Source organism: Corvus hawaiiensis, chromosome 30 (genome assembly GCF_020740725.1).
Source record: "Corvus hawaiiensis isolate bCorHaw1 chromosome 30, bCorHaw1.pri.cur, whole genome shotgun sequence".
NCBI classification, from domain to species: domain Eukaryota; kingdom Metazoa; phylum Chordata; class Aves; order Passeriformes; family Corvidae; genus Corvus; species Corvus hawaiiensis.
The window spans coordinates 13,168,527-13,180,894 of record NC_063242.1 but is presented as its reverse complement, the minus strand read 5'-3'; the positions used below and the strand labels follow the sequence as shown (position 1 = coordinate 13,180,894).

At 45.5% G+C, this 12,368-nt stretch overlaps 1 protein-coding gene across 1 annotated transcript; it reads left to right on the top strand.

The window, feature by feature from the left end:
* The first annotated feature begins 926 nt into the window (after positions 1 to 926).
* TUBB6 (tubulin beta 6 class V) lies at positions 927 to 8,920 on the top strand. Its single transcript, XM_048289366.1, has 4 exons — positions 927 to 1,045; positions 1,637 to 1,745; positions 2,864 to 2,974; positions 7,322 to 8,920. Exons 1-4 carry the CDS (start codon positions 989 to 991, stop codon positions 8,383 to 8,385), a joined length of 1,341 nt encoding a protein of 446 aa, XP_048145323.1. The 5' UTR covers positions 927 to 988; the 3' UTR covers positions 8,386 to 8,920.
* Positions 8,921 to 12,368: the final 3,448 nt, after the last annotated feature.

Genomic DNA, 12,368 nt, shown 5'->3' with positions numbered 1-12,368 from the left:
AGGCATCCTCTACTTGGGAAACTGTGCAGCAGTTACCCAAAGGGATCATAAAGCAGATTCAGCAGCTGTGGGAAGTGGCTTCCTCTCTGGGGGGGAAAGAAAATCTCCTTTTTCATTAAAAATCAAGACACTTCAAATCATGCATATCCCAGGGCAGCTCTGTATTGTGGCAACATGAGCTCCAGGAAAGTTGCTCCACAGAGACTGCTTGCCATCATTGCTTACAATTTTCAGGCAGAAGCTTTTCTTATTGGCAAAAACAAAACAAAACAAAAAAACATCAGGAAAGAGCCGTGTGAGGAGGATGGCCCTTTGCAAGGAACAGAGAAGGGCTACCCATTCCTTTGGATGATGCCCCTTTACAGAATCACAGAACCACAGGATCAGTTAGGTGAGAAAAGACCTCTGAGATAACCGAATCCAACCCATGACTAAACACTACCATGTCACTTAGACCATGGCCACATCCAGTCTTTCCTTAAACACCTCCAGGGACTCCACTGCCTCCCTGGGCAGCCTGTTCCAATGCCTCATTACCCTTTCTGTGGAGAAATTCTACTTAAGAAGAATTCTGCAGCGAAGGCTGCGATCTGCGCGCCCGTCAGGGCAGCGGGACACGGAACGGGAGACGGAGCAGGCGGCGATGTCCGGCCGCCACACGGCGAGGGCTCCCGGGGGTGAAGATGCCGGAGCCACGTCGGCTGAGCTGGGTTTGGGGTGAGCAGCAGATCACGGACGGGAGCTGCCGCTGGGGCAGGAGGACCCCAGAGGGACCCCCACTGCCGCCGGGGACAATGCGAGGGCTGGTGTCGCACAGCGGGCGGCGTCGCCCCCTGTCCCGAGGGCGGTGCCGGGCGGGGGCGGCCGCTGGGCTAGCGGCGGGGGGGCGCGGGAGCCCATAAAGCACCGCCCGGTGGGACGGCACCGCGCACAGCCGGGCTGGGCGGCGGGACAGCGGGCGCACGGCGGGGCGAGCGGGGGCGCAGCCATGAGGGAGATCGTGCACATCCAGGCGGGACAGTGTGGAAACCAGATCGGGACTAAGGTGAGCCTGCAGGGGACCCGCCGCTTGTGGAGCCTCTGAGCGCCCAGGGGACGCGCCCGGTGGTTCCCCGGGGTTGTTGGGCCCCCCCCCCGGGGCTGCTGGACCCCCGGGGCCGGGCTGTGCCAGCCGCTCGCCGCCGCGGCCGCCCGTGCCCCGAGGAGCCGCTGCCGAGCGGCGCCGGGCGCGCCCGGGACATCGCGCATCGCTGCGCTCCCCGTGACCATAAAAGGCCTTGGGAAGTACCGAAACCAAACGGGACAGGTTTTTAAAAATTATTTCTAAAACCATGTTTGAGCCGCCAGGCTGCGGCTGAGGAGCGGGGGAGGGCGGCAGAGGCTGCGCGGCCCCTGCGGACGCGGAGCCGCCGCGGCCCGTCCGGGCGCGGAGCCGCGCGGGCGCCGCTCGTCCGTTGGGTTTGAATCCCGGTGCCCGCCCGGCTCCCGCTGCCGCGCGGGCAGGGAGGGGCGGCGGGCACGCCAGGAATCCGGCAGCTGCCGCGGCACCGCCGCCGCCCCCGGCCCGGGCGCTGGGCAGGGCCCCCGGGGCTCCGCAGCGAAGTTCCCAACCCACTTCTCGCTTTTCCTCCCTTAGTTTTGGGAAGTGATAAGTGATGAGCATGGCATTGACCCAGCCGGAGGCTATGTCGGTGACTCAGCGCTGCAGCTGGAAAGGATCAATGTCTACTATAATGAATCATCTTGTAAGTGTGGGACCGGGAGGGGTTCGGGACAGAGGACTCCGTGGGAAGGGGCACAGGAATCAGAAGACGACGGGCTCATAAAGCCATATTGCACATCTGGCCGCACTCCTCACATGCCACCAGCCCCTCAGCTGTGCCCGGCGCAACAGAAAATATTATCTACTTTCTTCCAAAGTACTAAGATGGCTGGGTGCTATCTCCCCAGGCACAGAGACGTGGCGCAAGGGGCTATCCTTAGGGTCTGGAGGTGGAGGTTTGTTTACTATTTAGCATTACAGTACGCGTTTGCTCTTCTAATGTGTGATTACTTCACCAGATGCATCTGTTCAATTACTCCAAATTAACCTGTTGGTTGTTTGAGCCTGCATCTGTAGTACTCTGTCTTTCATTCTCATGAATGAGAGTGTTAGGCCACAGGTAACAGAGAGCTGAGCAGGGATTCATGACTAAGGTGCCAAAAATCATCCAAGTCCTCTGAGTCCGTCTGCTGTTGAAAGGTGTTAGCAGTGCAAAATGGGGATCTGGAGTCCTTCAGTCTGTTGACATGAACCTGCAAGTATGAATGTTTCATCTTTTGTCCAGCTGGGGTTAATTCATATTATTTACCTGAGTTTCCTTGGACAAATTCAACTTGACACAGGTTGTTTATTTTGTGCTTTGTGGTAGATGTGCTGACTACTGCTGTTTACCATGTACACCAAGTAGCTCTTTCAGTGGAGGAGAATCCTCAAGCATAAAAGCTTGTGAGATGTATTAGGATCATTTGAACATAAGCACTTCACTCACCCTGATATGCACAGAAAAGATTACCTACTTTCTTATAAAGAACAAGTGAACCATTTTTTTAAATCAGAAATTCCCTCACATCTATTGCTAATAAAGAGCTTACAAAATGTATATCTGTAGAACCCAAATTATGTCAGGTCTGTTTTTCAAGCTGAATTGATTTGCTCCTATGGAGCTGGGTTTTTCACCACCATGATTTTCTGCATAGGAAGTACTTATATATGTATGAACTATATATTAGACTAACAATATGAGATATATTTGTGTGTTAAAAGCTATAACTCTGTTGACTTATTTCTGGACATTAAGGGCATGCTTCCTTTTTATTGTAGCCCACAAATTTGTACCAAGAGCAGTCTTACTGGACTTGGAGCCGGGAACCATGGATAGTGTGCGGTCTGGTCTTTTTGGTCAGCTCTTTCGGCCCGATAATTTCATCTTTGGTATGTGGATGTTTCCTTTTGAAAAACAAGGCTCTTCAACAGCTGTTTGATTACCACGTGAATGGTCAAAAAGCATTCAGTCTTCCTGTTCTGAAGTGATCCTACTGAGAAATCCTAATACCTAACAACGGAATTATAAGTATCTGTAAGCCAGCCAAAAGATCCCATTAACTGAAAAAGTCATTCCTCTGTTGACCATTCCTTCAGTTAGCAGCAAACTGCTGAAAGTTTCCTACGGTATTCAGATAAAATATATTTGCTTTCCACATAAATGAACTCCAGAGAAATCCTGAGGCCAGTTCTTCACAACAAAATGCACGGAAATTCTGCAGAAAATGGAGTGGGGGGGGGGGGGGGGCAGCCTCAACCACAAACCAACCAGGCTACTCCTCACTTGAATTCACATTAAATGCTTGAGCACTAAATTGTTTTTAGGCTGTGTAATTAAACTTTTTCAGCAGATCCTTGCAGTATAGTAGCAGTGAAAGAAGATCAGCTGTAATATGGAAAACACATATGTAGACAGTTACTGGGTTATTTTCTAGCATAATGAGGAGCAGTCTGAGAGTGTGTGGAGACATTCTGGTTTTGCAGTGTTGTTGCAGAGGGTTGTTTTCGCTTTTGCTGCTTTACTTTGGACTTCTGTAGTACTTTCCATCTAAGCTTAAAAATGCACATTACCCTTTCAGAGCATCCTTATGAAGTACAGAAGCATTATCAGTCCCTTTGCTCTAAAGGAGAAACAGCATGTGGAAGTTAAGTGAGCCACTTGCTGAAACAGGAAGTCTGAATGAAAGCTACCATGAGAACTTTCATGTCCTTTTGCTTTCCAAGTCTGCACTAGCCACAAACACATTTCCTCCTGACAAGGCAAGCTTAGGCTGGAACTTAGTTTGGTATGTTGTGTTAACATAAGGAAGGAACAATGCCAGGGACAGCCAGAGGAAAGATAAACATTATTTGGGTGGTATAAAACAAACGTAAGTCTGGGTTGTTGGGGTTGGAGTCAGAGTCAAAAAGCCATACAGAACTCTTTAACTCTTTGACTTAAAACTTTTATGCTATCCATGTTGTTCTCCTGTAAACTCCCTGGCAATGATGCTAAGGGTCTCTCCCAAAGGAGCTGTAAATTACAAGTAGAAGTAAGCCTAGGGAGAAAAGCTGTGGACATAGGCAGCTTTATGAAGTCTGTTTCTGTATTCAGGTTTTTTCCTTTCATTCCCTTTCACCTGCATGAACCACACAGGCCCTCTGAATGTGAATTCACCTGACCTATGGAAATACCTGAGCTGGAGCTTTACAGTTTGGCACACCACCAGTAAAACCAGAGCAAAATCAATTCAGAATGTCTTCAACAATAGTCCAGTTTGCTATAGTCCCTTCCTGTCAAGATAACAATGAACCAACAGCATGTGATCAACTTGTATCTGACAGAGGCCCCTGCCAGCATCAGGCACTGTCCTCCCAACCTGCTGAATAATGTAGAATGGCTGAGCGCTGAAGTAATGATCTTCTGTGTCAAAAGCCAACAAAGCATTTTGTTTTCTCTTTTAAAAATCTGGCCTGGGCCCACAAAGGATTTTGTGGCAGAAGCTGGCAGTCCCACACTTGCTGTACCCCAGGCTGTGTGGGCTCATTCTGATGAGGATGTTTTCCACCTCTGTTTGTATAAACCTGCATGTGCCCATGTCTCCACAGCAAGTAACCACAGACCATCAATCAGGATTTGATGCAGGTGTATTGAATACAGGGTCACACACTCCAGATACAGGAATTTTATATCAAACCAGTAAGAGATCTGAGATGGACACAAAACAATCCTCATACTTTGACGTGTGTATTGACAAGGTAGTGATTTAAAAGGTGAAGAACTGCAGGTGGAATGATCTTGCTAAATGAGAGCAGCAGGCCTCCTGGCCTTCTGGCAGCACAGAATTGCCCACCAGGAGCTGCTCTGAACTCTGATGTGTCTCCTCCTGTTAACCAGTTTTCATTTGCACATTTTTGCATTTGTCATTCTTTTCTTGTGTACATCCTTGCTAGATTTGCTACAGAGATACCACTCCAATTTAATTAATATGAACTGATGGGGGCTACCACAAAATAGCTGTCTGGCAATCAAAGGCAAGTTCTGGAGCAGGGCTGTTCACACCAGGCTTCTAAGTGTTAATGTGCAAGCTACTGATCTCTTTTACCAGGTTTATCTTATATTGAGCAGTGAAGAGAGTAGGGGAGTGAAAGAAGACTGTAGGAAACAAGTGCTATTTTAGGGATTAAAAAATAATCACTGTTAGACAAATGGCTTCTCTGCATGCACAGTTCAACCTGAACATGTGTGATAACCCTACAGTGTGTTGGAGACAGAAATAGTGACAGAAGGACCTGGAGGTGCCAGGAGTGCAGATAAGTGGTGGGATTGCTTCGTGTAGGCTTCTTTAGATCCCAGCAAATGACAGATGCAGAATGCTGGGGATGGGCTTCCAGGATTGGCAAAAGATTTGCCAGGTCCTGAGTTTTGTGGGCACAGGCTCATTTTCCACCAAGAGAGTTTAGTCCTGGTGAAATTTGATCATTTTTATGTGTTTGCCTTAGGTTTTCAGAGGTCAGGTAGGTACCTGATAAGTGGAGGGCATCTGGTAGAGTTTCACAGGATCATGATCATGATTTCCAGGTTTGTGGCAGCCTTGTCAGAGCCACAGCACCTCCAGACTGCACAGTATTGTCATGGGGTAAGAAGTATAGAGCTTCCAGGGCTCGTACAGGTTCTGTGTTGTAGTAGTCTTACAGTGCTGTAGAGCCAGTGGTTCTGGAAGTATAAGGTAACTGGGTGTAGAAGCAGGAAACCTCCAATGAAAACACTGGAGATCCTAACACATGGCTGACTAGTGGAAGAAGTGTAGTGTTGCCACAGGAGTAGCTGATAGTTGTCCTAAAATCAGAATTTATGTCCACTAGGAGATAAATGCCTTCTGCATTTTGGAGTGATGTCTGCTTTTTTGTGTGCAGCCTGAAGTGCTTCCCTATCCGTGGTAAGGGATCTGCTCAAGCAGACTGCAGGTGCTTACAAACATATTTAATGCTGGAAGGATATGACTTTTTGCTTTGCCCAGCTGGACAGGAAGTGCTGAGCTCCCTAGGCTCAAAGAGAGAAAAATATAGCAACATACAGAACAATGCATTAACTAACCAAATACACCATGAGGAAACTGAGCATTTATGGTGTGGAAAAAAAAAGTGTATAGTATTTCAAAAGTGGCCCAGCCAGCAGTTTCCCTGGTTCATATGTTTGGCACCAACACAGTGCCCTGGGAATTGAAATCAGACATGGTAATAGGAAGGGAGGGAAAGGTCTTGGGGAACAACACAGAATGTGCCAGCTCTATACTTAATTCTGAAACTATTGCTCTGTCTGAATACCACTCACAGGAGTACCCTAAGTGAGTTCAGTGGTACAATGTATGTGTATAGCAGTCACTGTGAGGAACAGGACTACTAAAAAACTGATTCCCCAATTTAATCCTCCTTGTTATCTAAGCAATAACAAAAGAGTGACATAGCAAATGATCCACACTGTTTATCTTAATAAACTGAGTGGCACATAAAACAAAAATGGAAGCCTTAGGGAGAAAAGAAAGGGCTCATCACTTCTCCGAAATACCAGTAATCCAATTTTGCAAGTCATTTTGCATATCCTGAAGAATAGTGAGTTTGTAAGGAAATCAGTAAAACATAAAAGGCACTTACTTGACTTCCAAACTTTTGAAAAAATGTCCCTGAAGTTTCTGTTGATCACTGTTTTCATTCAGGCTAGGTAACCGCAAATTTAAAAAGCTGTAGTTCCTGACATGACAAGTTAAATAGGATTCTGCAGCCCAGGTTTTTCTTGAATGACTATGTTTTCTCTGTGACTCACAAGAACAGACCAAGAACCTCTCATTTTCATTGAGATATGTATCGGGGATTTAGCTTTGCATGCATCATGGACCTTACAGACAGAAAGTATTTAAGTATTAAACAGTCATCTTGTGCTTACAGAATCATCAGGATTGGGAGTGTGAAAGTTTTCAAAACAAGGAGTTAATGCCATCTTTGCATTTATGGAAGGTAAAATGACAACAAAGGAAAAAAAAAAAAAACACCCAAAGGCATTAATGAAAACTGCCAGAGACTATATAAAAAGTTTGTTGATACTTCCAGAAATATTTGTAGGCAAAACTGAAGAGCACAGTTATCTACCTGACAGATTTATAGCAGCTTTTGTTACAGATGTGAGTCCATTTAGCGTGCTGATATCAAACCTTGCCAATAATTTTGTATATTTTCTTTCCCTGTTGTATCTTATTTTAGGACAAACTGGTGCAGGAAACAACTGGGCTAAAGGACACTATACAGAAGGGGCAGAGTTGGTTGACTCTGTCCTTGACGTAGTAAGAAAAGAGAGTGAACACTGCGATTGCTTGCAAGGATTTCAGCTCACTCACTCCCTGGGAGGAGGGACAGGGTCTGGCATGGGAACCCTGCTCATCAGCAAGATACGAGAGGAATATCCAGACAGGATAATGAATACCTTTAGTGTCATGCCTTCTCCTAAGGTTTCTGACACAGTGGTGGAGCCTTATAACGCTACGCTTTCGGTCCACCAGCTGGTTGAAAACACGGATGAAACCTACTGCATTGACAATGAAGCTCTGTATGACATTTGCTTCCGCACCCTGAAGCTCACCACTCCCACATACGGTGATTTAAACCACTTGGTCTCCGCCACCATGAGTGGGGTAACCACATCCCTGCGTTTTCCAGGCCAGCTCAATGCTGACCTCCGGAAGCTGGCAGTAAATATGGTCCCCTTCCCGCGCCTTCACTTTTTCATGCCAGGCTTTGCTCCTTTGACGGCGCGAGGCAGCCAACAATACCGAGCACTCACCGTTCCAGAGCTCACCCAGCAGATGTTCGATGCCAAAAACATGATGGCAGCCTGTGACCCAAGGCACGGCCGGTACTTGACAGTGGCCACTGTCTTCCGCGGCCCCATGTCCATGAAGGAGGTTGACGAGCAGATGTTGGCCATCCAGAACAAGAACAGCAGCTACTTCGTGGAGTGGATCCCGAACAATGTCAAGGTGGCAGTGTGTGACATACCTCCCCGTGGCCTCAAGATGGCCTCCACCTTCATTGGCAACAGCACTGCCATCCAAGAGCTCTTCAAAAGGATCTCGGAGCAGTTTTCTGCCATGTTCAGGAGAAAGGCCTTCCTCCACTGGTTCACAGGAGAGGGAATGGATGAAATGGAATTTACAGAAGCAGAAAGCAACATGAATGACCTGGTTTCAGAGTATCAGCAATACCAGGAAGCAACAGCAAATGATGGAGAGGAAGCATTTGAAGATGATGAAGAAGAGATCAATGAATAAAAAAATTAGGTGCATGATTTTTCCAGGCCAAATTCTCAGATCTGGATTTCTGATAATTAGGCTTGTAAATACATACTTACATTTAAAAAAAAAAAAAAAAAAAGAATTTCAGATGTTAGAAGTGCTCTTTGGAGTCCATTTGGATCACTGAGAACATTCAGCATTTCTGGAAACCTATTCATGAGACAAATGTAGGGCATTCAGTTAAGACTTTGGCCTAAGAGTCTGAACATGCAGATTGCTAGTTTGGAATCTTTTTTCCTTAGGGTTGTCATCCTTAAAGCTGTAGAAGAGAAGATGTAAAATAGGCATGAAAATCTACAAATTAGAGCTGCACTATTTTCATCCAATTATGAGTAAGAAAATCTTGTGAGCTTGGAGTATTCATTCTGTACCAAATGTACAATACTGAACTGCCAGAAACAAAATTTATTCATAATAAAAAGTTTTTAGATATTCTGTACAGTAACTGTTAACAGTGATATTTGATTCCAGTCCTCTAAAAATAAAATAAAATTGAATAGCATCCTGTCAAGCAGAAGCGTTCTGGGCAGTCAATGCTGCATAAATATCCAGTGAGCTGCAGGCTAGAGGCTGGATTTGTGTTATGTGACTTCATCACTTGTTGCTGCTGAATAATCACAGATGATACGTATGAAATCCCTCCATTTGTGATGTGTTCTTCATGAATCCCTGGGGTTTAAAGTGGCACCCCAATATCTTGCTGGTCCTGTCTTCCTGGCTATCACCAGCTGCAGATGCTATTCCTGACTCTATTTCACCCGGCCCATGTAGCTGAAATCCAGGTATTCCACATATCATGGTGGGAGAGGGGACATAGGCTGTGTGCCAGCAGATCTCACGACCTGGGTTTGCAAGTTCACCACGCCTATAGATGCTGTGCATCTATTGCTACCAAGATAGGTTAAAACAACTGGACAGGTAAAGGTTAAAGTACAAGAGCAGTTATCCACAATATTCAAAACAGATGGCAAAATGAAAGACGAACAACAGGTTTATCTGCCCACACTAAAGCCAAGCCAGAAAGGTCCCTGCCTAAGCCAGCTGACAAAGTGACTTCTGGGCATTTGCATGCTTTATGTTTCTGCTCATATCAATTAAACAGCCCTTCTCCATTAGAGAGCCTCGACCAGAGAACACTCTGTCTACTTGGAGTCTCTTATTTAGGCCAGTTTCTAGGCAACAAAGCAAGCAAACAAAGGAGAAAACCTCTGGAAAGCCAAACTTTAAATGTTTCAAGAACTCTTGCTTTTTCTTCTTGCTTTCAGAAACATTTTCCAAGCAAAAATATTGCTCAATACTTAAAAAGGCACTGTACAAACATAGTGAAATTTCCAAAGGTCCGCTGTTCCTGACAAGATGATGCTTTGCTAGTTTGGGATTCAGGGACCGAGACAGTACTTGAGGAAGTATATGAACCAGGCAACTGTTAATCATATAACCTGAAGCTGTCTGCCCAATTCTATTCTACACAGAAATGGAACTAACTAGCTTTAATCACAAAATCTAGTTTTCACAGAAGGTGCTTCAGAGGTTGAGACAGTTCCTGGAACATGCCAAGCAGACTGGCGTTGGCACAGAGGCAGAGCTTGGGAGGGCCTGGCTGATTTGTCCTTAGTAGGATCATAGAGGAGTCAGCAAATTCACTGGGAACACGTTCTTTGCAATGTCTAGTGATGCCTGAAGGATTTATGAACAGCCATAGAACACCTTTAAATACACATTTTATAGATATGACTTATGGCTACGTATTAATCACAGCATGAGATAAAGTTATAACACAATATGTATTAGAGAGAAATTACCATGCAGTACAATACAAAGCAAAATCCATTGGGAATAAAGCCATTAACCTCCAAAGTTTAGTTGATTCTTTGTAAACGGTTGACTATTTACTTTGAAAGGGAAGAGAATGCCTTACAGGCTCAGAGCCTGCCATCACACAGCTGTGGCACAGGCTTTTCAATTAAAGTACTAGCATAGTTTCTGCTGAATGAAACAGAATTAACCATCTTACAGTGTGTGAAACTACATTTTGTTGTAATACAGATTTCATAACTAGGTCCAAGTAATAAATTCTGGTATTACTGTGAAAAAAAACCCCCAAACCCATGTTTATACTTCAAAAATGCCAGAAATCTTGGCATTGCTAAATAATTGAGTTATTCACTTGGTGAACTAGCCTGTTCCTTATTGCATTTCATACACTTGACTCAAAATGCAGAATGCAGACTATGAAGCTGTGGAATCCAGACCTCACAATGATCCTGCTTTGACTCACCCATTCTTTCACATGTGTTTACTTGCAACTGTTTGATGTGAATTTCTAGAATGTGTGGAGGTGGAAAAGGCAAACTAATGCCCTCTTTAGAAAAAAGAGACAGCTCTTCCATCTGATCCTGGGGGAAAAACCCTCCCACCATAATGAACCCAGGAACCTGTAGTAGGAGGATCATCAGAGGACCAGCTTGTGCATAAGCAGTAACAGAGTCCCGGGAAGCACAAACACTTCCTGTTCCTCTTCAGTCAATCAACTCTAATCATCTTCCTTTCCGGAGATATAACTGAAAATTGTTTTAGTAGCAGGTTTAGTGAGCAATTCCTTCAGTTGCACTTCCTTTTAAATAACTTTCTGCCTTTTTCTTGGAAGCTTCTCTCTTATTTTGCAGTCTCCATTTTGAGTCCCACCTGGATTTGTTCCTCTTCTTCTCAAATTCCTCACCTCCGTGTTTTTCATTTCCCCTCTGGTTTTTCAGTCTAGTCTGTGGCACCTTTTATTTCTGTGCCTGGCCCACCATCTTTTTTTTTAACTGCTTTGCACCTGGCCACAGAGCAATACCGAGCAGCAGGCTGCCAGGACAAGCCAGACCCCAGGAGGCTTCGCAGTGCAGCTCGCAGGACTGCCCAGACACAAACACCTGTGTCAGTGCTCGGTTGAGAAGAAAAAATGGCAAGCTACGCCACTGACACCACTTGCAAACTGGGAGTGGGCGAGCTGTTGCCTGGGAAGACGATGTGGCATCAGGACAGGAATCTAACCCAATAGGCCAGCTCCTTTGCATGGTCACTCTGGTCAAAGGCAGCAAGGAATCGGGCAGGCCCTCAGCTCACAGGCAGGAGAGTCCTTGCACATGCCACCTTAACCAAACCAGCTCAGGCTCTTGCTTTCTATGCACCCCACGATTACTGCTCAGATCACTGCTCTCCATTCCTTCTCTTGCACTTGTATCCCCATAGGAAAAGGCGGTCACCCCCTTGGGAACAGAGTCAGGTTGGGAAAGAGGGTCTAGACCTGCTCCTTCTCCTGGTGTTGGGAGGAGCAAGGAACCCAACAGCCCCAGTAGCTGAAGCAGCACTGCTCAATGTACTTGCAACAAAAATTAATCTGGCATTATCGGCAGCCACAGCACAAATCAAACTTGATTTTCTTGATTTATGTTCAACCGCCTAACATCTTAAATTTGGGAGTTGAAGGAGGCTACCAGGTTGCCTAAACAGCTTTTTGTTGTGGTTGTTTTTCCATATCTTGTTTTGATTCCAAAATCCCAATACCATCAAATTCTGTCATTTTTGGCACAAAATATTAAGACCTACTGATGTAAGGCTAAGCAAACAAGTCAATGCTCTAAAACAAAGCTAAAGAAGAGGTAAGGCCATTATCGTACACCTATTAATTGCATGCTGCAATGAAACAAGAGTGGAATTTATAAGTAGACACAAACAGGGAGAAATCATCTCCTGGAGATGATTCTTTAAGTCTGGTAGTGCCACTGTGAAGAGTCAGGTTAAGGGTTTTGGGGGCTGGGTGGTTGATTGCTGTGTTTTCTGTTGGTTTGATTTAGCAAGGAATGAAGAAATGCAGAACTCTGACCTTTACTGTATAAGCACAAGCTAGTCCTCAGCACTGGCTACAAACTGAATACCCCAGACAAGAAGAGTTCCGCTAAACTGGGGGGTGAGAA